General features: G+C 42.7%; 1 protein-coding gene across 4 annotated transcripts in view; it reads left to right on the forward strand.

The window, feature by feature from the left end:
• Window positions 1-26,690, forward strand: part of SMOC2 (SPARC related modular calcium binding 2) — a 149,709-nt gene that overhangs the window by 79,524 nt on the left and 43,495 nt on the right. The window contains exons 6-8 of one of the 4 annotated variants that reach the window (XM_035108528.3): window positions 1,401-1,451; window positions 2,614-2,688; window positions 22,800-22,989. In XM_035108528.3, coding sequence (XP_034964419.1) covers window positions 1,401-1,451; window positions 2,614-2,688; window positions 22,800-22,989 — 316 coding nt within the window. Of the gene's footprint in view, window positions 1-1,367; window positions 1,452-2,613; window positions 2,689-22,799; window positions 22,990-26,690 lie in introns of all 4 variants that reach the window. The other 3 variants (XM_088666390.1, XM_088666392.1, XM_088666393.1) reach the window with 3 other exon arrangements.

The following is a 26,690-nucleotide window of genomic DNA, read 5'->3' on the forward strand; positions in this document are numbered from 1 at the left end:
ATTAAAATCCACACCAGCTTTGGTTTTGACTACTATCCGGCATCCAAGCAAAAGACAGCTTCAGATGAGACACAGCCAACAGCCCTGGCCATTTCAGTAAGGTTTCAAGAGTCTTATTCCAGTTATTCCAGTCTTTCTTACAAGGCTGGAGAACTTGTAGGTTTCTGAAGTGCCATCTTTCATCAGCCCTAGCCATCATGGCTCACAGTCATATTCCCCTTCATTGCTTATGTGAAAAGATGATTTTCAGACAAACTGTTCCCCACCCCCACCCCAGATATAAAAAACGAAAGCATTGTTTTCCCAAAGTGCTTTGATTTTGCAAAGGATTTGTGGCATTTGGTCTTAACTTGAATCAACACATTTTACAGGACTCGATCTCTTTCTAATTTTTACTATATTTTCCTTTGTTGGGTAGCATGAGTATAGGAAATATGCAGCAAATCAAAACTTGTCTAGAGAACTTGTTTGTGTAATCTGCAGAAGAATTAGCAGCATTTTGTTGTGCCAAACTCTGCTTTTGTTTCAAGTTTCTGTAAATCCAGTTGCCTACTGCATACAGGCCATTTCTTTCAGACTGTACGCAGACAAAATGGATGGTCCGCATTGCTCAGTCTGAGCACAGAGAAAACGGATGGTCGTCATTGTTTGGTCAGAGCACAGACTGAAGAAGTGCATTTCCCCAATGCTTGTGATTTCACACACAAAAAGCACTTTGTGCTCTTGACAGACTATTCAGACAACCCGTTTGCCATGTGAACCCTTGTAAAAACTCTTTCCTGTGTAGGTGTCTCTCTTTATTATTTGGCAAATGGCTTTTTGTGGGGATCTGCCCACATGAACCTCCGTAAAAGAAAACCCTCCTGACTCTGCAAATGCATTTTGGGTTTAGTGACTAAACTGGCCAGAAGATCAAGAAATGTTCCCTCGGCAGGCACCATCTATGCACAAAAGGAAGATAGTTATCTCTGAAATCTTTTAATGAAGGGTGGTATATAGATCTAATAAATGAATGAATGAAAAGCAAAAAATATCTAAAGAGTGGAGATCCACTCCACCTCCCAACACCCCAATGAGGGCTGAGTGTGCTTAGGGACACAGAATGCTGATTGGAAGACTTGGCGGGGCAGGGGGGGGGGGACACAGCCAATGAGGGGAGAGGGAAGGGATTCCTATACAGGCAGGGCAAATTTTTGTTGAAGGGCCCACTTGTACCATTCAAATGTGAAATGTTTTTTTTAAAAAAAAAATGTATATGATAACACTGATATTATTTGCTTATATATTGGATGGTCTGGGCTACATGCATTTTTTTTATAGTCTCAATCAAGTATGTCCCCTTATTTAGCTTACTCTCATAATTGTAGTCTCCTTGCAAATATTTTCCATTCTGAATTCAGATGATGCTTCGGCTCCTGCACTGGAGACTCAGCCCCAAGGTGATGAAGAAGGTGAGCATTTCTGGAAATGGGATGGGGAAACAATGGCTATACTGTATCCATAGACCATTTGCTCACAGTGTTATGTCACAGAAAAGATGCCTATTTTTTGTGTTTCTGGGAGATGTCCTAGAAGAACATTTTTAGATATCTTTATTGTCATTGTCCCCTTGCGGGAACAACGGAAATTACTCGGTTGCTACATCCACTCAGATAAAGCATTCCGCATAATCCAAAATTACAAAACCTAATTAAAAACAGTAAATATAATACAAATAACAAGTAAAATAAGATGACTTCAAAGTCCAGGCTTTCCATTTAAGGCCAAAATCAGAGGAGAAACTGTTCCTGAGACGGCTCGTTCTTGCCTGCATAGTTCTATATCTCCGTCCCGATGGCAGGAGCTGAAAGAAATGGTGACCAGGGTGCGTTGGATCTCTTGATATGCCTAGTGCTTTTCTACGGCACCTGGTGGTATAGATGTGTTCTAACATAGCCCTTTTACATGTTTGATGAAAGTAACTTTCTGCATGCAGTGAAGTGTGGAATCTTTCATGGAGAACTGGGCTATCAGCAGCCACTAGGCACAGTGGTTGTGTTCTTCCTCCACTGTCAAAAGGCAATGTGCCTCAGTCTCTGGGCATCCAAGTAGGGAGAGTGTTGTTGAACTTGGGTCCTGGCTGTTTTTGGCTACTGCGAGAACAGGGTGCTGGACTAGATGGGCCTTTGGCCTGATCCAACAAGGCTTTTCTTCTCTTCACTTGCCATCAGTGAAAGCTTATGCTACAATACATACACTTCTAGCCTTTCCTTTAAGGTGATACAAGAATTTTTGTTGGTTTCCAAAGCTCACTAGGATCACATAGCTCAATAAAGAACTGTGATGCACCTCATAAGCACAGCAGGGTTTATGACTGAAGAATATGAACTGCACTGACTATCCCATTAAATCTTTAATTTACAGTGTCATTTAATATGGACTTGATTTCTATTCATAACATGCATTTCATCTCCTCTTAAATATCACTAGTCAACCTTTTCTAAACTTGCTTCTCAATAAGAAATCAGCCTTGCTGTGTTTATTAGGTTACTTAATATTTTATTGCATTAAATCTAGTCTGTCATCGCTTCTATTTTCCATTATAATGATCTCATTTTGTTCTTAATTTTCTAGATATAGCTTCTCGTTACCCTACATTATGGACCGAGCAAGTAAAGAGCCGGCAGAATAAGACCAATAAAAATTCTGGTAAGATGATAGAGCATAATTATTTTGATGCAGTTAATAAAGCTAAAATTAAAGCAGAGTCTTAGCTCAGTTTCATACTTAGATATTACCCCCTCCCCCTTATAATCCTTTCAAGTTAACCAGGATATCATTTTTGTAGCTTTCCTTCTTCTTTAGCACTTGGTGAAGGACATGAATGTGTTCTTTTGGTGTACAGGTTACCACAGGGATTGGTGCTCATATTTGTTATCAGACAGGTGGCCACTTACCTGTGTGCCCCCCCCCCCCCAGGGAAATTCATCACCGAACCAAAGGGGGAAATAGAGTACAGATTTGCATAACATTTGCATAAAATTATCATAATTTAAATTGAAATGCAATATATCTCACCATACTAGAATAGACTGTGACCATGTGTCCCATATGCCTGCTCAGTCTGCTGTAAAGGTGTTGATGGGAAGCTTCACAGCTGATGCTTTCTCTTAAGTCACTTCTGACGTAGAAGGAGGTGAGATTGTGGGCGGGCCATGAGCCCGAGCACGTGCTGGGAGAATGGCTGCCATTCTCCCAGCCCATTGGCTGGCTCCCAGACCGTGGCGCTCCCTTGGCGTGTCCAATTAGGACGCTCCAAGGGGGCGTGGCTCGCTAATTTAATCGAGCGTGCGGCTGGGATTCAGTCTCTCTTTCCTGACCCCCAGCCACTTCGTTTTCCCAGCTGCTTCGTCTCGTCGCTCGGACCCTTCGGATCCAGCTTACCTTGCTTAGCTGAGTCACTGCACAAACCACGCAATTAGGGTTCTTTAAACTGGGCAGCTCTTCAAACAGAAGATGCCTTCAAATAAAGGATTCTTCTATGAAAGATGTACAAATGTACAAAATGCTCTCTCTTATTGGGGTTCTTTAAACCCAGACTTGGACTGGGCAGCTCTTCAAACAGAAGATGCTTTCAAATAAAGGATTCTTCTATGAAAGCTGAAGAAATAGAGTACAGTCCTTTGTTAAGTATGCGTACGGAGGTGGGTTGAGGAAGCCAGGAATTCTTCTGCAGGTTTGGTTTTGATTTGAAGAGAAATCATTTGAGGCAGGCATTGCTGAGCCACCGAAGACTGTATATGATCCCGCTTCTGAAGAATGTCACAAGTATCTCTAGTGAAAAGCATCTAGTATCTAGCAGTGAAAAGGTATTGTGATGGGTGCACAGAAGCAGGAAAAGGATGTTGCCCTTGAGCGGGTTGGAAATACACTATGCCCTTACCATTGAGACCTGCAGAGCAACTGTGGAGGCAGCTGTAGCCAAGTGATTAGCTTCTCATTGGCTAAACACACCCAGCTTGGGCTGCACACCTGAAAGTTTACCCCCCCCCAAAAAAAAAAAACTAGGGGAGAAATTCAGTTGGGTTCACATTTTTACACCCCCTTTCCCAATTTGCACACACACAAAAAAATCAACTGTACCCCATAATTTGCACCTCACTCACCTTTGTGGTGCAATTCTCTATTCAAAAATTGCATGCAGAAGTACATGTAGTAGGTGAAACTCCCTGTAAAGTGAAAAAGAAAGACAAAAATGCATGGCGTTAGGATAACTTGGGAAAACTGAGAGAAAGTAAAATGGGCAGATTTATCTAGCCCTCTTGTGAGCATAGAACTTCCATTGCTGCAGCACATCGCTTAAGATGGTGATGGTGTGGAGCATCCCTCCATTCTGGAATATCCTCTACTGCCATCTTTCTCTATTCCCCCTTTCTTGGCACAGAGAGTCAGAAAGAGAATACAAAAGGACTGTTTAGACAACATGTAATTGGTGTATTGGAAATTTAGATTGTTATTTTTCTGACTGATATGCAAGGGAACACAGCATTCTCGAGAGAGTAAAACAAAATGAAACAAAGCCTAGAAATGCTTCATTTTAAGTGGTATTTATTTCATTTTTATTGCACTGGAGATTAGTTAGGGCCAAAGCAAAGGAGTTATTGTGTTTGGAACCAACTTTACTTATTCAAGAGTCTCACGTGTGCAAATGCAAGAGACCACAAACGGAAACAAAATTGCAATCGGTATTCACCCCAGTGTAGCACTTTGTGGGCTATAAAATCCAGCCTAACAGTCCAATCCTATTAATTGTTGTATAGAGCAGCGCAGTTCCTAGGATCTGGTGGGAATGTCTCAGTTCCTATCTGGGGCATAATAGATGTACTTGATCCAGCCAGGGTGGAGGGCTGTTCCAATCCTATTGCTGGCATAAGTGTTTGCTAGTGCTTTCTCAGTGTAAAGACATTAAGACATTTGAGGGGTGAGGAGAAGTGAAAAGGCCATCAATAATCTGGAAGAAATGTCTGGAGATCACAAATGCAGGAGGAAAAAGAAAGAAACTCTCAGGTGCATCAGGAAGTAATTTATTAGACTTAACAGAGCAGCTTAGCTGTCTGCATTTTTGGACTCCCCTTGGGGGCGTGGCTGTGGAATCTGTCATGATGAGCTCCTGCACTTTAACATTTGTCACTGGACCCAACATGTTTTGACAGAGGACTTCTTCAAGGGCACTGTGAATACATTCCCTTGAAAAGAGGGAGTGCAAAAAGCACAGTGGTTTGGCTGTATATGCAGTTTTGGTCACATCCATGTCATCTATTTAAAGGAACAAAGAATCATGGGAACTGTAGTTTGTTTAGGATGCTGGGAATTGCACCTTTGTGAGGGATAAACTACCATTCCCAGGATTCTTTGGGGGAAGCTGCGTCCTTTAAATGCATGGTGTGGATGTGACCCTCATCTCACAGCACCCTTGAAGACCTTTGTTGAAAAGCACTTTTCTTTTCCCTCATAAAAACTCTGCAATGAGGCAAAAAGAAAGCTACCCAGCCAGCCCGGAAGCCAACATTTTTGTTGCTGTCCCGGGGTATGGAGGAGAGTTAGAGACAAGTGTGTTCTCCCTTCACTAACTTTTCTCATGGTAGTCCAGTCTCTGTCCCCTACTAGTTAAAGGTGTAACTGTACCTCACCGAGTTGTTAAGATAATGAGGAAAGGTTCTTGAGGTGTTTCTGAGGGCAAGAAAATACTCAGTTGTTTTTTACAATTGCAGCCTTTTCTCTTGTCTCTAATAGAGCAAAGACATGCTATTGTTTCATACAGGACATGGGAAACTTGTTCAAGTATCCACATCAAACATCATAGACATCCAATTTTGAAGGCTCATGTATTTTTATTCAGAAATATCAGAGAAGTCACAGATTTGCCACCAGCACTGGAAAATCACAGTAGTAGTCAGTGTGAGGCCCTGAAACCATTCCCTTTGTGAAACCAACGAGAGAACTGCCAGGGAGACAACAGTGTGTGTGAGTGTGTGTGGAGGGAGAAGAGGTGACAGGGGTTTGGAAGCAGCAGATTCTCCACCTCTTCACTTCCTTCCCCGGTCTCATTGTGTTCAGTCAGACTTACTTCCAGATGTGTAGGTGAAATATACTCGGATTCAGCTCAGTACCTAACAGTAGGATCGCAGTCAAAGATACCCAGTTACCTGGGAGTAAGTCCCATTGAACGCAGCGGGGCTTACTCCTGAGAAGAAATGTATAGGGTGTTCCCATTTAAAAAGTGGAAGATATGTATGGGATGGCATCTTCTGTCTATGACTTTTTCTTGGCCAGGTAGGCAGTGGTTCAGTTTGTGGGTTGCTCTTGTTTGTTTTGTTCTTTGAATGCCGGAACTGGTAAAATGAATTCTTTGTTCTTTATGTTTTCCTCTCCTTGCCTTTTCTAAGGGGAGATAAGCCTCCTCAGACCTCCCTGGAGCAACTTGTATATATTGCTTCTTTACGCAGCCAGTCTGCTGGAATATATGTATGGCGGTATTTGCCCTATCTTCAAAAATCCCATTTTACGAGCGTTTTCATTTATCCTTTAATTTTACATATTAGTTTGAAATACTTATAAGCTCTGGCTTCCAGCATCTCTAGCCTTTGCCTCCCACCAGGGTTAAAGACCCTCCCACCCTAAAACATTTTTTAAAAGTGCTCTGTTTAACATCTAAGAGATATCATTTGTGTTCAGGATGTTCCACTATTTTATGGAACCTCTACTGTGGAAACATTGGCCGGCTTTTCCCTTTTTGCAAGGCTGGTCATTTTATTTTATAGCATATGTTAATTTAATGCCAAAAAAGATAGCAATCTTCACTGAAGTATTTTTAATTACGTTATATGACTTCTCTGCAACTCCAGAGTGAAACTCCAGTCATTTTTTATTTTCATACGTAGGATCTGCTTGTCCTCCATACTTTATTAAGAGCAACCAGGAAAGCATCATAAATCTGAGGCTTGCATTTCGACAGTTGGAAGTACAGGAATGGCAAATGAATTTATTTACATGGATTTATTTAGATATGATTGCATTTTTACATCATGTATCTTAGTGATGAGCTCTCTCATTTGGAAGATAACATTGTACCTGCATAAAACTTACATGGTTTGCTTGAATAAAACACACCTAACTGCTGGCGCAATCTTAACCATGTCTGCTTAGAAGTAAACCCTATTGAATTCAATGGTTACTTGCTCTGAGATAAGTTGGGTGAAGCTTTCGGTCTAAGTCATCAACTGCAGCCCTTCGTGACAAAGTCTGAACTTGCCACAGCCATCCATGCCCCTTTGACGTCCAGTTTAGACTACTGTGCTGTGCTGCCCGTGGGGCAGGTCTTGAAAACTGTTCCACTGCTGCAAATAGTGGGAAATATGGCAGTCAGGATGCTGACAGGTGCGAGGCATTTTGTCCCCATCAAACCAGCTTTATGTGATTTACTCTGTCTGCTAGTTTATTTCTGAGCTCAGTTCAAGATACTCTTGCTGACCTTCAAATTCCTAAATAACATGATCTGAGGATTGCTTTCTTCTGTATGTTTCTCCTCAGTGGTAGACAGCATAATAATAATAATAATAATAATAATAATAATAATAATAATAATAATTTTATTTATACATACATACATACATACATACATACATACATACCCTGCCCATCTGGCTGGGTTTACCTAGCCACTCTGGGCGGCTCCCAACAGAATATTAAAAACATGATAAAACATCAAATATGAAAACTTCCCTAAACAGGGGTGCCTTCAGATGTCTTCTAAAAGTCAGATAGTCATTTGTTTCTTTGACATCTGATGGGAGAGCACCACAGGGCGGGCACCACAACTGAGAAGGTCCTCTGCCTGCTTCCCTCGCAGGGAGGGAACCACCAGAAGGCCCTCAGAGCTGGACCTTAGTGGTTGAACGATGGAGTGGAGCCACTCCTTCAGGTATACTGGGCCGAGGCTGTTTAGGTCTTTAAAGGTCATCACCAACACTTGGAATTGTGCTCAGAAACGTACTGGGAGCCAATGCAGGTCTTTCAGAACTGGTGGGGTGAAAAAACTCACATAACCTTCCAGCAGCTGAGTCACTGATGCTTATCAGTCAGGAGAGAGGGAGTGTCAGGGAGGTCAACACAATGTAAATGTAATGGAAGAAGCACCAGATTGACTCTACCAGTGCAAATCCCCTCACCTTATATATTAGGTAGACACCATCCTTGTTGCATTTCAGTGCCTACTAAGACCTTCCTCTTTCAACAAACCTTTTAAGTCGAGATCTTTCCCAGTCTGCACCTGTACGTGAATTATTTTAAAGGTTTTTTAAAAATTGTTTTAGCCCTTGTTGTTTGTTGCCCTGGGCTCCTTTGGTGGGGAGTGTGGGGTGTGTGTGTGAAGATGGAATATAAATTTTCTTAAATACCTAAAATATAAAATTACTTAAATAAAATAGGCAGTGTATAAGGTTTTGAAATAAATGCGCTCCATTGTAGAGCTATCTCAACTGGTTGCTGGCAAAGCTGGATAATGAAGCAAATCCCATTGACCTAAATATGGCTTCTAAGTTGGCATGTATAGGATTGCGCTGGGAGCAAGTTAGTTGCATGAATGAGTTTCAAGACACAAAACTGGCTCTGTGTGCCATGCGGTAGGGAAGCAGCAGCGTCAATACTCACTTGTTGAATAACTCGCGCCTGTTTGTTTGAAAGTTAACAGGGATGAATGATGCCCATTAAAGTAATCACATATCACTTTGTTTATGGCCTTTAAATAAATCGTTTAATAAAGCAACCCACCAGGGAGTCTTAAAGGGGACAGTGCAGATTTCAAGAGGTTGACTCATTCTGGGTTTTCTTACACTGCTAGCAGCTTTCTCCTGATAATTATTTCCTGAAAGCTATCTCAAAAAAGTCATGTGGTTTAGGAGAGGCATGTGATTCAGAAAAGGACTATGACTCCACTTTGCATGCAGAAGGTCCCAGGTTTGATCCTTGGCATCTCCAGGTAGGGCTGGGAAAGATTCTTGTCTGCAGCACTGGAGGGGAATACTGATGCAGGAAATACTGATAGAGATTGACCAATGATCTGGCTCTCCATAAGGAAGCTTCCTATGTCCCTATGATAGAAATGATAGTGGTGCCCTCATGGTATTATTTGAACTTGGATTCCCAAGAATTGCCAGGAGGCAGTACTGTAAGCACTAATTTCATTTTTCTCTGTTTTAACTACAGTCATACCTTGGTTCTCGAATGGAATCCATTCGGGAAGTCTGTTTGACTTCTGAAAATGTTTGAAAACCAAGGTGCGGCTTCCGATTGGCTGCAGGAGCTTCCTGCACTCAATTGGAAGCCGTGGAAGCCGCCTCGGGTGTTAGGGTTCCAAAGAACATTCGCAAACCGGAACACTCACTTCCGGGTTTGCGGTGTTTGGGAGCCGAAATGTTTGACTTGCAAGGGGTTTGACAACCAAGGTCCCAAGATGGGAGGAGCGATCTGCTCCTACCAAACATAGTACTCTTTTCGAAGAACTATTAAAAGTCCGGTGTCAATTTCAAACTGTCAGCTGAAGAGTACTGGGGTTCCTTGGAAGCTTCTCAGAGGCTCTTTTATGAAAAGATGAGTAATGGCAGACAAGTTGCCTGCATATACAACTTCTCCATCATCAGCAACCTTTCCCATGCAACAATTTTGTGGCAGTTACGTACGAGTTCCTTGATAAACAAGTCAACATGAAAGGGATCCATGTAGAGTAAGAAAACTGACAATCACTGTTCTTGCCAGCTTTATTTATTTAACAAAATTTGTATACCACTTGATTGTGGTAACATCACTAAGCTTTACCAGCAGTTTTACTCAGAGCACTTCAACTTAAATTAATGAAACTATCTTAGTCATGATTATTAATTTCAGTGGGTCTGCTCTGAGTAAGCTTACTCTTACCACCCATAGTTGGTTACAGGTAGGTAGCCGTGTTGGTCTGGATCGAAGTAAAATAAAAAAATTCATTCAGTAGCACCTTAAAGACCAACTAAGTTTTTATTTTGGTATGAGCTTTCGTGTGCATGCACACTTCTTCAGATACCTGTTGATACTAGTTGGGTAACTTGTATCACTTCAGATACTAGTTGGGTAACTTGTATCACTGCTTTTCCTTTGGAATTAAAGCACAACTCCTTCTCTGAGCTGGGGCCTTATTTTTCAATAGGAAAGAAGGCTAATACCAACTGAGCTATGGATTGCCTTCCTGGAGCAATGCCAAGGATTGAACCGGGGACATTCTGCATGCAAAGAATATGCTCTAGAGTCTAGCATTAAATTAGGATTCTGTTGAGAATATATTCAGGGGTAGGCTACATTTACTGTGAGGTTATCATCTATAATAAAATAATAATATGCAAGCTAATTTGACCATCATGCTGTTTTCCCAAGAAGCCGAGATTGTAGCCAGCTATTGAACAACTTCTCTCATCTCTGATTGATTCTGAGTGCTTGCACTGTTAAAATATACTGCAGATTATTAGTAACTAGTCATTCTGATCTGAATTCTAAATATTAAAACATAAAATCCCTAAAGACTTTGTTCACTATGTTCCGTTTTTCTTCTTCCAAATAACGGGGAGAACCTTCCATCTGCTCAAATAACAAAAAAGGGAGGAAAAGAAATGTCTAGGCAGAGCATCAGGGCTGAATTAATGTAAACTGTAATAAAAAAATATTGCCTTATTAGGTGACTGAATGCCAGCATCACTGTTTCTTGCGACACGGCTTGTCTGAAGAAATTAAACATTTAGAATCTGTTTTGTTTGAACCATCTTGCCAAAACATAGGCCCCAGGATTTTTCCTCCTTGTCACAAATGACTTTAGACATGTGGTGTGAGACTAACAGCAAGACAAGGTGAGGGCCAGAATCAACAAATATTTGTAGCAAATACGCTAAAATGTATTGCAAAAAGAAAAAGGCCTAGGAAAACACGTTTGTTATAATACATGTCAGAGCATCCAGCACAATGGATCAATTAGTGTTTATTTATTCAGCGTGCTTTCCGTTAGTATAAGTTGTTTTTGTGGCCAGAAAAACATGCACAATTGTCTGTGTTGCTTCCAAGTTAGATAATGGAATTGTATCAGATACTTGGACTGTGAGCGTAAAGGGAAGCAGATATACTTTGTATAATGGGATTTTACAAACAACAGCAACAACCCTTTGTTTTGCCTAGCTGCAGTTGGAGTGAAATAAGTAAAGATAGAAATAATCTAAGATTTAAATGAAGCCAGATCCTGCAAGATAAATAAATGTTGTTTATCTATAACAGAGGATGGCCAAACCTTGTTCCGTGGGCTGCCTGAAGTTTGTGAGCATGACTCCCAGTCAATTCAGTAAAGCTGCTGGAAGTTAGTGAAGAAGCATGAGATTGGTGACTACAATACAGTACTTGTCTCTTTCCACACCCAGTTCACAGCCACACCTTGGAGCACAGAGCTGGAGCACAAAAGCCTTGCAGGAAAAGGAGATGGTTCCTGTATAGTGAGCTGGACCCTGAGCTTAATGTCCTAAGTATTGAGGGTTGGCTTGTGGCAAAGCACCATGTCATGTTACTTCTGCTGAAACTGAAGAGTAGCTCCTCCTTGCTCAGGGGCTAGAAAAAGAATGACGGTGTCTGGGAGGAGAGAGACATTAAGCACCAGCATATGGGCGAACTATTCTCCATCCCCTTCTGTTGAAGTTGGATTGCAACTTTGGAAGCTTCCCCCCATCCCTAAAGTGTAAATGAAGACAGAAGTCCAGTTCAGATGTGTGCAGGGAAATTGGGGTCATTTCCACTAATGGGCACCTGTGTGTTTGTGAGGTTTAAAATAGCCTAGGCTACAAAGTGCATTGGATTAGAATTTACTGAGCACAATTCAAAGTGTTGGTGCTGACCTTTAAAGCCCTAAATGGCCTCAGCCCAGTATACCTGAAGGAGCGTCTCCTCCCCCATCTTTCAACCCGGACACTAAGGTCCAGCTCTGAGGGCCTTCTGGCAGTTCCCTCATTGCGAGAAGTGAGGTTACAGGGAACCAGGCAGAGGGTCTTCTCGGTAGTGGTGCCCGCCCTGTGGAACACCCTCCCATCAGATGTCAAGGAAATAAGCAACTCTCTGACTTTAGAAGACATATGAAGGCACCCCTGTTTAGGGAAGTTTTTAATGTTTGATGTTTTGTCGCATTTTTAACATTCTGTTGGGAGCTGCCCAGAGTGGCTGGGGAAACCCAGCCAGATGGGTAGGGTATAAATGGTTGTTGTTGTTGTTGTTGTTGTTAACCAGAGAAATCCAACTCATATACAGAACATAGGCTCTTTTAGACTTTCAACCCATGGGATAGGGGTGGGGCCAATGGCCATGAGCAAAGATGATTCTCCCCACCACCCCAGGATAGTCTGAACAGTGCTTTGGTTTGAGAAATGTTGTGGAGATGCTAAAATGAGGAAGGTGCTTCATCCTTTAGATGGGGAGGCTCCTAGAGAAGGGGGAAGTGTTTTCAGCTTAGTTTATTGTTTCTTTTTGAATTGTAATGTCTTAAGAATGCTTTGTTTTATATGAAAGTGGTATATAATGAAGATACCACTCAATCAACCAGTGGTCAAGAAAGGCAGTAGGCTGGAGAATTCCAAAATTCCCAGCCAGCTTGCCACCCTCCACCATATAATAGACAACTCCATAATATAATGAACCAGGGATCCTGCTGGCAAGGCTAGCTGTAAGAGGCTTCAGTTGTTTGAGAGACTGTTGGAAGAGGAAGGCTTGTTGAGGTGAGAGTGATGGACCACATTATTGCCACCTGGAGGGGCACTTTTGCTCCGCAGAGCCACCAAAGCAGAACAAGAGAACAAACTCCAGAGCATTTGTGCTATATAGAAAGTTACAGGACGGCAATGCAGCAGCAAATTACAAGGTATGTACCGATTGGAAATGAAGCCGTCTCTAAGCCTTTTACAGGTGCAGTATTGAAAGCATGATTGCCTGTAACCGCCCTGATGCCATCCTGAACAGAAATAAAAATGAATGCACACACAAAAAGAGATGTCATAGCGGAGGGAGAGCTCCAAGGGAAGGGAAGGCGGCTGGGAGACATGGGCCCCCTTGGACATATGAAAATACTGGTACACAGTTTTCAAGCTTAAGGATGTTGTTGGTCATAGGGGTACATTCCTTTCAGAGTAGTTGCATCCGTATATGTCATCACAGGATTCGGGCCAAAGTCACTGCCACCACAAAGACTTTCCTTGCTTCAAGAGGAAGTGTGAGGGTTGGGTTCTTTTTAATTGATAGATTATGTGGAACATTGCCCAAAGTGTAGGAGAATGTTTCTTTCTTTCCCCACAATGGTTCCAGGGAAAGGTGGGGTAGAGATGTGTTTTTCATTCATGTCGCCCTTGTTTTGCTCGCAGGCCTATGGCAGAGCCAAGCCCTGGGCCTGCCTTTGCTGCGGGAGCCAAAATAAAAGCTGAGCCACTGGAGCTGACTATAAACATATGAAAAGTAAACTTCATGGAAGTATATTTTTTAAAAAAATTGCTGGCGCTGTAAGGAAATAATCCTATGGTATTCTTATTGGCTCATTTGCCTTCCTGGAGCATCCTTATTTCTGGATCCGGGTATGATGCCAGAACCAGCCACCCATTTCAGTTGAGGTTTCAGCTTTTTGAAATTAATTTCCCTGCTTCTTTAGGAAAGACAATTCTGTGTGATTTGGGTAAATAAATCCCTATGCAGAGAGGGCCAGCAGAAGGGTGGTGCACTGACTTGTTCTTTCAAACTAAGGCTGAAATCATTTTTTTTTCCTGAGCCTGAAGAAAAGGCTGAAAACTGACTTGATAAATAGTGCCACCAACAAAAGCCACCGTGACCAGGGGCAGACGAAGGCGTTCCAGCACCCGGGGCAGCACCATGGGTGTGCACCCGGGGGCGGGGCACCGCCACGCAGCACACATGTGTGATGTTGCCGCGCCCGATGCATGTGCCATAGGCAGCAGCTTCGCACATGCGAGCTACACAGCGGAGCTACCAGCAAACTGCCTCAGTGCTGTATGGGGATGCTGCCGCCCGGGATCCTCCACGAGCGAAACCGCAAGCGGAGGATCCCGGCATTAGGGTCACAGAGCGGTGCCACCGGCAAGCCGCGAGCAAGCCATGGAATGAGGTTTTTTAAAAACCCTCGCTTTAAAGCTTGCTCTCTCACCGGCTCGGCACGCGCTTTACTTGTTCCTGGGCAAGGGGCAGGCCAGGGAGGGACATCAGTGGCCGCCGCTGACGCCCCTCCCTGGCCTGCCCCTTGCCTTTGCCCCAGCAGGGAGAAGCAGAGCGTGCACTGAGCGAGTGAGTGAGCAGCTAGCTGCCGAGCGAGGCTTTTACCGGGCGGCGGCTGGCTGCTTGCTCGTGGGGGGGGGCACCAAGTGTCACCCTCCCCAGAGTGGAACCCAGGGTGCCCCGCCCCCATTGCCCCCACTTGCTACACCCCTGACCATGACTCAGAAGAAACTTCTTTTGATAATGGAGGTCACCATTTCATTTATATTATGTTAGACCACCACTCTAGGCCCACAAGTGAAGCCACCTTAACGTCTTGATGGGAAGGAGTTCCCTAACAACTCTCAGCACCCTTAGCAAACTACAGCTCCCAGGATTCTTTGCAAGGAACCCATGATTGTTTAAAGTGGTCTAAGAGCTTGAAATGTATAGTGTGGATATGCTCTACAGCAGGCACGTCCAGCTCTATAGAGACTGCGATCTACTCCCAGTATAATAAAACTGGCAGTGATCTACCCATTGTCATTGCCCATAGTTGTTGCGCTTTTTTAAGGGAAGGAGACCAGAATTGTTGAGCTGTTTTGGGGAGGGTTGCATTAAATCACTCACTCAACAGTTCGCACCCCTCCCTTCTTCGCCCACTCTGCTGCAGATGAAGGGGATAAAACATTTAACAGCACTGGGGTATAGGGCCTGGGATATAGGGCCTGGGGCGGGGCGCATCATGATCGCTCAGGAGAAACCGGGCGATCTCTTCTTTAACTCCTGCAATCGACCTGGAGAGCCCTGCCGATCTACCTGTCGATCGCGGTCGCCTGGTTGGACATTGCTGCTCTACAGTATCACCACACCATTAAGAACATAAGAGGAGCCCCGCGAGGTCAGGCCAAACCACCTGTTCTCACATCAGCCCACCAGAAGTCTCTGGGAAGCCCATAAGCAGGACATGAACACAACAAGCACTCCCTCCCCATTTGGGATTCCCATCAGCAGTTATTCAGAGAGTTACTGCTTCTGACACTAGCAGCCGCTGGTAGCCTTATCTGTGATGCATTTGTCCAATTTCCTTTTAAAGCCATCCAAGCTGGTGGACATCACTACTTCCTTTGATTATTTGATTTCTATACCACTAAATATATAAAAATATCACTATAAGCTGTGTACAAAAATAGAACAACAGAAAAGTTAAACAAAACATTACGCAGTTGTTGTTGTTGTTGTTGTTTAGTCGTTTAGTCGTGTCCGACTCTTCGTGACCCCATGGACCATAGCACGCCAGGCACTCCTGTCTTGCACTGCCTCCCGTAGTTTGGTCAAACTCATGTTCGTAGCTTCGAGAACACTGTCCAACCATCTTGTCCTCTGTCGTCCCCTTCTCCTAGTGCCCTCAATCTTTCCCAACATCAGGGTCTTTTCCAAGGATTCTTCTCTTCTCATGAGGTGGCCAAAGTATTGGAGCCTCAGCTTCACGATCTGTCCTTCCAGGGAGCACTCAGGGCTGATTTCCTTAAGAATGGATAGGTTTGATCTTCTTGCAGTCCATGGGACTCTCAAGAGTCTCCTCCAGCACCATAATTACGCAGTTACATTGATACAAAGTTTTACTAATATATATATAAACAGATAGCAATTCATTTTCCTTCTGACATGCCCTCACTTCAATAACAACTTGCTTATTAGTTATATATCTAAAATCAATTTAAACATGGAAAAACGTGGACTTTGGACTTGAAACATATCATGTATAATCCTTGAAAATGGAACATTCAAGCAGATTTTTTTAAAAGTCTGAATTCTTAAAATGTTTTTTTTAATTAAATAATATATTTTTAAAAAATTGCAAGAGTCTAACTCTGTGAACAGCTGCTTGTCCAGAAGAGTTATGCAGAAGGCACTTGTAACTTCTGGTTAGATTAGTTTTATGCAGAATGCCGTCTTCTAGAATTGAAAGCGTCTCATCTGCAAGGCATCTGAAAATAATATTGAGCTGTACCAGAAACGTTAGTTGTGCAGAGTGACGGAAGTGTTACAGCAGAGCCCACTGCAGTTGATGCTTCTTGGCACTTCTGTGTAAAGTAACTAAGGCCAGATTTCTCAACCTTGTGGCCATAAATCTAAATAGTTACTCGGTCAGAATGACCAATTGAAATGATCAAGAGAAACCCCAAATATTTGCATTCACTTCTACCACAGAATTCAGCTCAATTTTAATCACAAGCAGCTGATTGACAATCCTCTACCCAACACTGTACAGAAGTTACCCTTCATGTGTTCCAAGAATGCGAGATTGGGGGGGGGGGACAGCACACAAATGCATACACTGCCCCACCACACTTTATCATTCCCACCAGCTCCACCCCTAGATCTTTCCGTATTGGTTGGAAAGTCTGGAGATGGGATCTATGTGTTTTGGGTTGAACATGTGGAGGCTTGTCTATGCAACTGGAAGCCTGAATGATAAAGCAGTGAATGTACAGTGGTACCTCTGGTTACGAACTTAGTTCGTTCCGGAGGTCTGTTCTTCACCTGAAGCCATTCTTCACCTGAGGTAGCACTTTAGCTAATAGGGCCTCCCACTGCTGCCGTGCGATTTCTGTTCTCATCCCGGGGCGAAGTTCTTAACCTGAGGTACTACTCCCGGGTTAGCAGAATCTGTAACCCGAAGTGTTTGTAACCCAAGGTGTTTGTAACCCGAGGTACCACTGTATATTAACTTCTGTATAAAGGTAAAGGTAAAGGGACCCCTGACCATTAGGTCCAGTCGTGACCGACTCTGGGGTTGCGCGCATTATTGGCTGAGGGAGCCGGCGTATAGCTTCCAGGTCATGTGGCCAGCATGACAAAGCAACTTCTGGCAAACCAGAGCAGCACATGGAAACGACGTTTATCTACTTGCATTTATCTACTTGCATTTTGACGTGCTTTCGAACTGCTAGGTTGGCAGGAGCTGGGACCAAGCAACGGGAGCTCACAGGGATTCGAACCGCCAACCTTCTGATCGGCAAGCCCTAGGCTCAGTAGTTTAACCACAGCGCCACCTGGGTCCCTATAACTTCTGTATAGATCTACTTTAAAGGAAAGATCTTCGGAAGTCGATTTCCTAACCATCAGTTATGGTCATCCTTATGGCCAACAACACAATGACAAGTTCCACACAAAGTCACGTTCCTTGTCTGGACAGTGTGGCTTCTAAAGGGAAACTCATTTTCTCATTTATATTTCCTGCTTGGTGTTAAATATCAGTAGATGTTGTCAGCATCAATAGATGGTGATTTTCATGCATTCTTAGTAAATACAAGGCTTGCTTCAGCAGTTGCTTGATGTGGCATGCTTTAGAAAACAAAGCCAATTCTGTCAATGCCAAAGCTTCTGTGAGGGTTTAAGTTCGGGTAATATTTGTTTCAAACAATTGTCCTCTAAGAATTCGGTGCACCTTTAGGCAGAAGTAAGTCCAACTATGTTCATTCAGGCTTTCTCTTGGGTAAGTATGAGTAACACTGCAAGGACAGCCACATTTTTAACAGCATATAGAGACCGTGCAAAATAAATAAATAAATAAATAATCCATCTTTTAAGCTCTAATAACACTTGAAAATGAAACATATTATCAATGGAGAGAGTGCTGTTCTTTCATAAATTTGAAATTGTAAGTCTGTGCAGCTGCGATTCATTTACTATTACATAGAAATAGATAATATAGATGTGTGTGTATTTATATATTCATTCTCTGCACTGGCATCCCATTTATGGAATGTCCTCCTCTTTGAGATAGGGCTGCTGCCAGAATTTCTGAGCCAGCTTTCATCGCCAGCAAAAGAGATATAAAAATAAACACATAAATGCAATACACATGCACAGGCCATTGTGGAGTTTTAGTACTGGCCCAGTTGCTGGGTCAGTTTATATCATATTGGTTTGATTTTATATTGGCTGAGGATGTTACCGTTTTAGCTGCTCTGTTTTATGACTTTAGCTCATTAAACTTTTTTGAAAATATCAATTAAAAAATAAACCAAACCAGACAGGGTAAGTTATTAACGTAACCACGTTAAGACAGCTCAACAATTATACACACTGATAATCTTAATACTGTACTTTTTTCTGCTTTAGATTTTCTTTACAGGGTTTTCTTTGCAAAGTTTTTCTTTACAGGGTTTCACGAGGAAAACTCAACTCAAAAGGTCCACAGTCTGGAGTATATTGAGGGAAGGAGGCGGGCATTATTCTTTACACTTGTACTTTCGGTAACACTTTCCATATAGTCTAAAATAGGTCTTTTTAGAAAGGGACCTATTTTAGAAAATCTGTGCTTTCTGGGCACAGGGGAAAGGCACTCTGTGAGTGCTCAGTGGTGTTAGCTTCTGTAACTCGCATATTCTAAAACCAAGTCGAAAACTGAAAAGAGTTTCTGGGGACTGAGCCCTGGTGAGTGTTCACTTACATTACATTTTGCTCTCTCTCTCTCTCTCTCTCTCTCTCTCTCTCTCTCTCTCTCTCTGTGTGTGTGTGTGTGTGTGTGTGTGTGTACAAAATGGTACATACAAAATAGTAGAACCAAACCTGTAAAAGAATAAACCATACTAATATATTCATTCATTTAATGTTAATCATGTTTTATAAATACAGTGACAGTTCATGGAGAGGACTTAAGAAATGCTGTGGTGAACTTTAATCTAGATGAAGAACCTTTCATAAAGGCAGGTGCTCTCATGAAAAAAATACAGTTTTCTAATGCTTACTTCAATAAAGTCACTTTTCTTTTTAAAAAAAATCTGCTGAAATTAAGGGTGACAGACAAGTGGAAAAGAAAAGAGAGACTTTAACATTCCCAGAGTTGTGTGAGCAGGTTGCGTAGCTCTGGTAAAAGTTAATCTAATTTACTTTCAATGATTGTGGCTTAAGTGGCAAATTTCTGATGACACGGTATAGAAGAAGTTTATACTGAGTCTGTTTTTTGTTTTGTTTTTTAATTTAACCTAATTCAAAACTGTGCTAAATATAGATATGGCGAGATGTTACAGGAAGATAAGATTGTGATTGCATTCCTGATGAACCAGAAGTAAACATGTGTTTGGAGTATTCCGTTTCTAGTGTGCATTTGCTTCAAAATGCACTTCCAAAAGGCCAACTCCTATAAACAGCATGATAGTCCCATAGGAAACCGCAGAGCTAAATGATTGCATCTGCTAGATGCAGCTTCTTTTACTCAGCTGAGCTAGAAGGCATATGCAAATGAAGGTAGGCTAGCCCTGAGAATTTTGTTAGGCCACAAGAATGTACCTAAATTCCAAGAGTGCTAAATTTCCAACAAGCAGCTGTACATTAAGCATTCTCTACAAGTTAAAACACATAAAAGCTCCTGGTTCTCTGATTCTCATGTTTTGATTCACAATAGTCAACATAAGAAAGTACAGTATCCATCCAGGCTTGAAATGAAATTATTTCCAATAAAGAGGTACATGCAATTTCAGTCAATTCTCTGTTCATATGACCCCTTGTGACTCCATCCTACACCATTCAAGGGAACCGGTTTCTTGACACCCCCCAGAGAGACTTTAGGGGGTACAGGAGAAGGAAGAATAGGAAATCTTAACTTTTGTGTGCATTTTTGCAGTTATGTACTTTGAACTTTGTACATAAATCAACATATACTTTAGAATCCAATCCATAGCCTTTTTAGGAGAGCAGCAAAAGGGACTCAAGCTTGTAATAATAACAACAACAACAACAACAACAACAACAACAACAACAACAATTTATTATTTATACCCTGCCCATCTGGCTGGGTTTCCCCAGCCACTCTGGGCGGCCTCCAACAGAAAAATAAAATACAATAATCTATTAAACATTAAAAGCCTCCCTAAACAAGGCTGCCTTCAGATGTCTTCTAAAAATCTGGTAGTTGTTTTTCTCTTTGACATCTGATGGGAGGGCATTCCACAGGGTGGGCAGGACTACCGAGAAGGCCCTCTGCCTGGTTTCCCTGTAACTTGGCTTCTTGCAACGAGGGAACCGCCAGAAGGCCCTCAGCACTGGACCTCAGTGTCCGGGCAGAATGATGGGGGTGTAATCTCTATTTTATAATGCCTTACAAATATATGGAGAACAAAGATTTATGGGAAGGTTTTTAATGTCACTTTCCATTATGTACACCAGGGGTAATCAACCCTTTTCAGCCAGAGGGTTATATTCCCTTCTGGGCAACATGCCAGTGGTGGGCAAAGCCAGAGGCCAAAAATGGGCAACACAAAGAATGTAAACGTGACCTGTATACTGTAGGCTAGTTTCTACACCCACTTATGCATCCCTCTCTATCCAGGCAAGCAAGAGGGCCTATCAGAGGACATATCCAACTGAGCAAAAACATTCAAGGAGGGTGTGAAGCAGGCAAAAAAACTTTCATGGTACAAACCTCGGCTGGTGACAGGAGAGTTCTGAGAGCCAGAGAGAGAGGTTTGGAGTCCATATTTGTCCCCTCGGCCTGTTCCCACCTCTGGTGTATATGCACAAATGCAATATATTTCACCATCATTGCTAAAAGCCAAGTCTTATGAACCAACCTTTCATGGCTGGTGAAACCTGAAGACATTGTTTGGAACCTGACAGAAGAATTCTGCCTGCTGCAGCTTGTACGCTCCCTGCTGCCTGCAGCATGTGCGAACTCTCGGGGGGCAATGGAACCCAAGTAGCCAGTGGCAGCTGATTCCCACTGGGCCTGGTAGGGCAGAAGGTGGGATGACCAAGGAAAAATATAGCAAGGACCATTGATGTGTGAAGCCAACTAATTATAGTTGTGTCCCCATCCTCCTCTGAGTTCTAGCAAGGCAGCAGTGAGACTAAGGAAGGGGAAGCTGACAGCCATGCCCTCAACTGGTTATAAGAAGGAAAGCAGGTAGAACAGGATGAGGTTGGTGGGGCAGTGCCCCATTGATGCTAATGGACCAGCCTTCCCTGGAAGTAAGGCTGTTTGTGAGTCAAATCTTAGAACTAACCATCCTTTAAGAATATCTGTCTTCTGAGATATACACCAACCATTTTCTTACTTTGCATAGTTGAGCATTTGCTTTAAGTCAAGCTTGGGAAGTTTAGTATGCTAAGCCGAAATTACTTGAAATGGAAGGGTCACAGTGAAGAACTACAGTTTTGTGATATTTGTGAACCAAATTTAACCACCACTTTCTCCTAAGAAGCCTAAAGGGAATTTTTATTTTTCTTAAATGCTGAACTTGCTTAAAGTACATTACTTCACAGTGGGTGACATATCTCACTTTGCAGGACTTGGTTTTGTTTTTGTTTATTTTTTAGTCACTGGTGTTTGTTACTGGGTTTCTGTGGAGCGACTGCATTGAATGTCAAAGCTTAATTAAAGCTCTGGAAAGTAGCCTTTTCAAATTGTCCATTCGTGGCTCATTATATTAATGCAAAAAGGAGAATTATCAGCAAAGGGATGTTATTGGTAATGTTTGTTGTGTGCTTGTTGCTGGGATTAGACAACTGAGAGGAAATATGTGTATAGCAGTTGGATATGTTAAAGGTGGGTACAGGTGCCCTTGTAATTTTCTGCATTATTATGATTATGATTATGATGACATTGGTCACTTGCTACCTAAGAAGTTCTCCAAGCGACTTACATTTTAAAACAAGAAGAGAATTGCATTCTACCATAAAAGAAAAAGAAAGGAGAAAAGTCCCATTTATTTATTTAATGTATATCCTGCTCTTCCTCCCAAAGGAAGGGAAGGCAGCAAATAAAGCATTAAACTCTTTATAATTCAAAAGAACCCTTTGCAACAGCGACATAAAGCTTTGGCAGCCCATTAACAATACAATGTAACCAACTCAGCCCATCAGAGGGCTGGGGAAGGGAAACATATTTTACCCGGGGCCAAAAAGATGTCCGTGAAGTTTCCAGGCAGACCTCACTGGGGAGAGTGTTCTGCAGGTGGTGAGCCACAACTGGAAAGGCCTTTAGGTTGCAAGCCTATACCCACTTAACTGGGAGTAAGTCCTATTGAACTAGGCAGGGCATATTTCTAAGCAGACTTGTGCAGAATCACATTTACAGTGGTACCTCCGGTTACGAACTTAATCCGTTCCGGAGGTCTGTTCTTAACCCGAAACCATTCTTAACCCAAGACTCAGTTTTGCTAATGGGGCCTCCTGCTGCTTGCTACCAGCATGCAACTTCCACTCGCCTCCTGGGGCAAAGTTCACTACCAGGAGCATCTACCTCCGGGATAGTGGAGCTTGTTACCTGAAGCGTAATTGCATTATTGTGAAATGCCTTGCAATTGTTTTAATGAAAGGCGGTGTGCAAATATTTTAAATAAATGAAGGAAGACTTTTGACTGAGCTCACCTTATCAAACTGCCAGTGGAGGTTCATGTGACAGGTGCCATACCTCCAAACTCTATTATACTTTGGCTGCTTGGCTAATCTACCAGCTACTTGATCAGTCTATAGATGATTCCATAGCTTTATTGCTCTTTTCTTTCCAGCAGCGGCATCATGTGACCAAGAACTTCAGTCAGCATTAGAAGAAGCTAAACAACCTCAGAAAGACAATGTGTTCATTCCAGAGTGTGCCAGTGGTGGCCTTTACAAGCCCGTGCAATGTCACCCTTCCACGGGTTACTGCTGGTGTGTTCTTGTCGATACAGGACGCCCCATACCTGGTACATCAACTAGGTAAGGGATTTTGGAGGGAGATGATCGTTGGCATTTATTCCTTGTCCTGTTTCCTAGGGAACAGAGTGGGGAAGGGGAGATAAGATTGTGAATAGTATGGCAGATCATATGACACACATTTATGAGAACCCATGTGTAGCATGCTATATTGAGAAGCAATCATGTTAAACAACTATAATGTTCATACAACTGCCAATTTAATTGCCTTACAATAAAATGTCAAGAGGCATTCTTATGCTGCTATCCTACATAGGTAAAGGTAAAGGGACCCCTGACCATTAAGTCCAGTCGTGGACAACTCTGGGGTTGCGGCGCTCATCACGCTTTATTGGCCGAGGGAGCCGACGTTTGTCCACAGACAGCTTCCATGTCATGTGGCCAGCATGACTAAGCCACTTCTGGCAAACCAGAGCAGCGCGTGGAAACGCCATTTACCTTCCCACCAGAGCAGTACCTATTTACTTGCACTTTGACGTGCTTTCGAACTGCTAGGTTGGCAGGAGCTGGGACCGAGCAACAGGAGCTCACCCCGTCGCGGGGATTCAAACCGCCAACCTTCTGATTGGCAAGCCCTAGGCTCTGTGGTTTAGACCACAGCACGACCCATGTCCCACAGCTATCCTACATACATAGAATTGCACAGTTAAAGTGACAGTAACATCACACAATATAGACAAAACAATCTACTACAAAACAGCATCATAACAATTCAATACACATTCAAAATATGATGATTCCAAATTTAATTGGTGCATTCAGTTTTTCACCCTAAACTAAATCTTAACCTTGCAGTCCATACTTTTGAAAAACGTTGAAATGCAACATAAAAGTGTGTGTGTAATATGTGTGTATATAATTTTGATTGCACTAACAATGCCTTGATTGGTAAGAGGTGAAGACTGAGGTTAACAATCACGTTCCATTAAAAACAATGGGAAAATTGTTGCTGACTTTGGTACAATGTAAATTGCATTCTTATTGCCCAACTGTGGATTCTGATTGCAGCATCATTCTTTTCGTTGATCTCCTTCATTAATTACCACCATTTTCATTGATTTCCCTCTTACTTCAAATGGAAAAGTGGCAGCTGTGATTACATCTTGATATTGCAATAATGTAATAACGTGAGGCCCTCCCAGCACATATATGAATGTCAGACCCTTGTGCTGTGGCAATGCAAGTCTATGCTTGGACATTAGTAAAAATCTCAGCTTACTTATGGACTCTGTATGGCCTAGGGCCAGTCGCCATCTCTCAACTTCAGTCCCCTACTGTGAAATTAAAACAACATTCGCGAACCTCACAGGGTTAATGCAAGAAGCTACAAGATTGTAAAGCAATCTGAGTAGGAAAAAAGTGGCCTGTAAACGATAAAATAAGATTACCAAGCACTTTGGGTAGCAAAATGTGGCATATATATGAGAAAATGCAATCACTTGCTGTCTGGTAGTAAAGGAAAGAAAAATCAGACCTGCCAGGATCCCTGTAAGAAAAAGAAATATAACCTCAGAAACATTGCCATTATTTCCCAGAAACAGTCCCCTCAGACCATTTTCACATGATTAACTTCAATGGAGCAACAGTGCTGGAAGCAGTAGAAAGAAGAAATGTATTTTTAACATGTTGTTAAATAGTAAGTTGAAGTTCATGAATTTCAGCAGAGCCAGAAATGCGGGGAAGAGTTGTGGGCCATGTTTAGCAGATGCAGGCAAGCAAAGTATCGCTTTCCAAGGGAAACAATGTGGGCTTGGGCTTCTTTAGGAATGCTTGTATGGAAGCCCACCAAGAGCCAAGGCAGCATGTTTCACTTGATGCAAGCACAAGTGGTTTAAAAGGCCGATCTTTTTCTTCTTCCTATACAAAACAATGTTTTCGAGAGAACCAGCTTTAGAAGGCCAGAATAGGCATTCATTGTTCAAAATGAATTTCAAACTCTCAGTCGGAGGAGGACTTTATTGCTGCTTGGTAGAGCACATGCTTTGGATGCAAAAGACTCCCAAGTTCCGTTCCTGCCATCACCAGAAAGGGCTGCAGAAATATCCCTGGAAAATTGCTGCCCATCATTGTAGTCCCTACAGAGCTAGAGGGGCCCAATGGTCTGACTTGAGATAAAGCAGTTTCCCCCCTGAAAGTTGTCATTTCTTCCTGCAAACGAAAGCCTACACTCATGACTGAAATATGAAGAGTCCTGTGTACCTCAAAACTATTTTTTGAAAGCTTTGAGGTAACAAAACGCTTCGGCGGCTTTGTTGAAACCGATTATATGACAACCCTTCTGGAATTTTATCTCATGGCTGAGCAGCAGCCCTTTGAAGCTCTGAAACTGGTAGGGTCTGGGACATGGATGTTTCCATTGTCAAGAGAGGGAGAGCCAATGTAGCCTGTGTGGGCCCTCGGACACCCTCCCATGGGTCATAGGATTGCCAACATTAGGGTTGCCATATTTACGACTGCCGTATTCTGGGAAATTCCAGACGTATGGCAACCCTGTGAACTTTGAATTTAAAAGGTAGCTCTGCTATCCCTCTTTTCATTTTCTAGGCCTCCTCTCCCCCTCACATATCTTCATGGGATGTATGTCTTGTGTAGGGGACCCAGGTGGCGCTGTGGGTTAAACCACTGAGCCTAGGGCTTGCTGATCAGAAGGTCAGCAGTTTGAATCCCTGTGACGGGGTGAGCTCCCGTTGCTTGGTCCCAGCTCCTGCCAACCTAGCAGTTCGAAAGCACGTCAAAATGCAAGTAGATAAATAGGAACCGCTACAGCAGGAAGGTAAACAGCGTTTCCATGTGCTGCTCTGGTTCGCCAGAAGCGGCTTTGTTATGCTGGCCACATGACCTGGAAGCTGTACGCTGGCTCCCTCAGCCAATAATGCGAGATGAGTGCGCAACCCCAGAGTCGGTCATGACTGGACCTAATGGTCAGGGGTCCCTTTACCTTTATGTCTTGTGTAGCCTATGCACTGTCTGAATTTTGATTATATCAGCTTTAGTTTCTAAAAAAATACCATCTTCAGCCCTCCAGGTTGGGAGAACTACTGTAATAAATATTGCAGTTTGTACTCTTCGTGCAACTGCTGGTGCAGCCACCATTACCCCTATTCACAAAGAGAATGCATAGAGGGATCTGAAGGTGCAGGATGGGGCTCAATAGCAGATGCTAAGCAGGCCCGAGCATTGCTTGGATGGGAGCCGTATGTGTGCCAATCTAAGCTCCTAGGTAGAAGAAATAGTGGGGTTTATAATAAATAAATATAATGTGCGCCGCTCTCTCCTTTTCTAGCAAACTGATTTATTTGCCAACAGTGTGCTATTTTGTATAAGACATAGGCAGTTGCTGAGTACAATCCTTCACAAATCTGGACTTGGTAAAAAATAAAACAAGAGAGCACAAAGTCTAAGCATGAAATGCCAGTTGCAGTGGGGAATCTGGAGGCAGAGAGAGAAAGAGAAGGGAAGAATGCAGGATGGGGTATCAGATTAATCTGCATTCAGGCCAATTGCCAGATGCTACATTAGTGCACCTAGTTCAAAGATTTCTCTTTCATTCTTTCCTTGGCTGGTTAAAAGAGGTCATGTATCAGCAATTACCATCCACTCCATCGAAAGCTTGCCATCAAAACAGCTTCTGTTCTCCGTACTCTAAAGGTGTCTTTTTCACCCACAGGACACACACTCATCTGAGCATGAAATTGCATTGCACC

Source organism: Zootoca vivipara, chromosome 3, assembly GCF_965207765.1.
Source record: "Zootoca vivipara chromosome 3, rZooViv2.hap1.1, whole genome shotgun sequence".
NCBI classification, from domain to species: domain Eukaryota; kingdom Metazoa; phylum Chordata; class Lepidosauria; order Squamata; family Lacertidae; genus Zootoca; species Zootoca vivipara.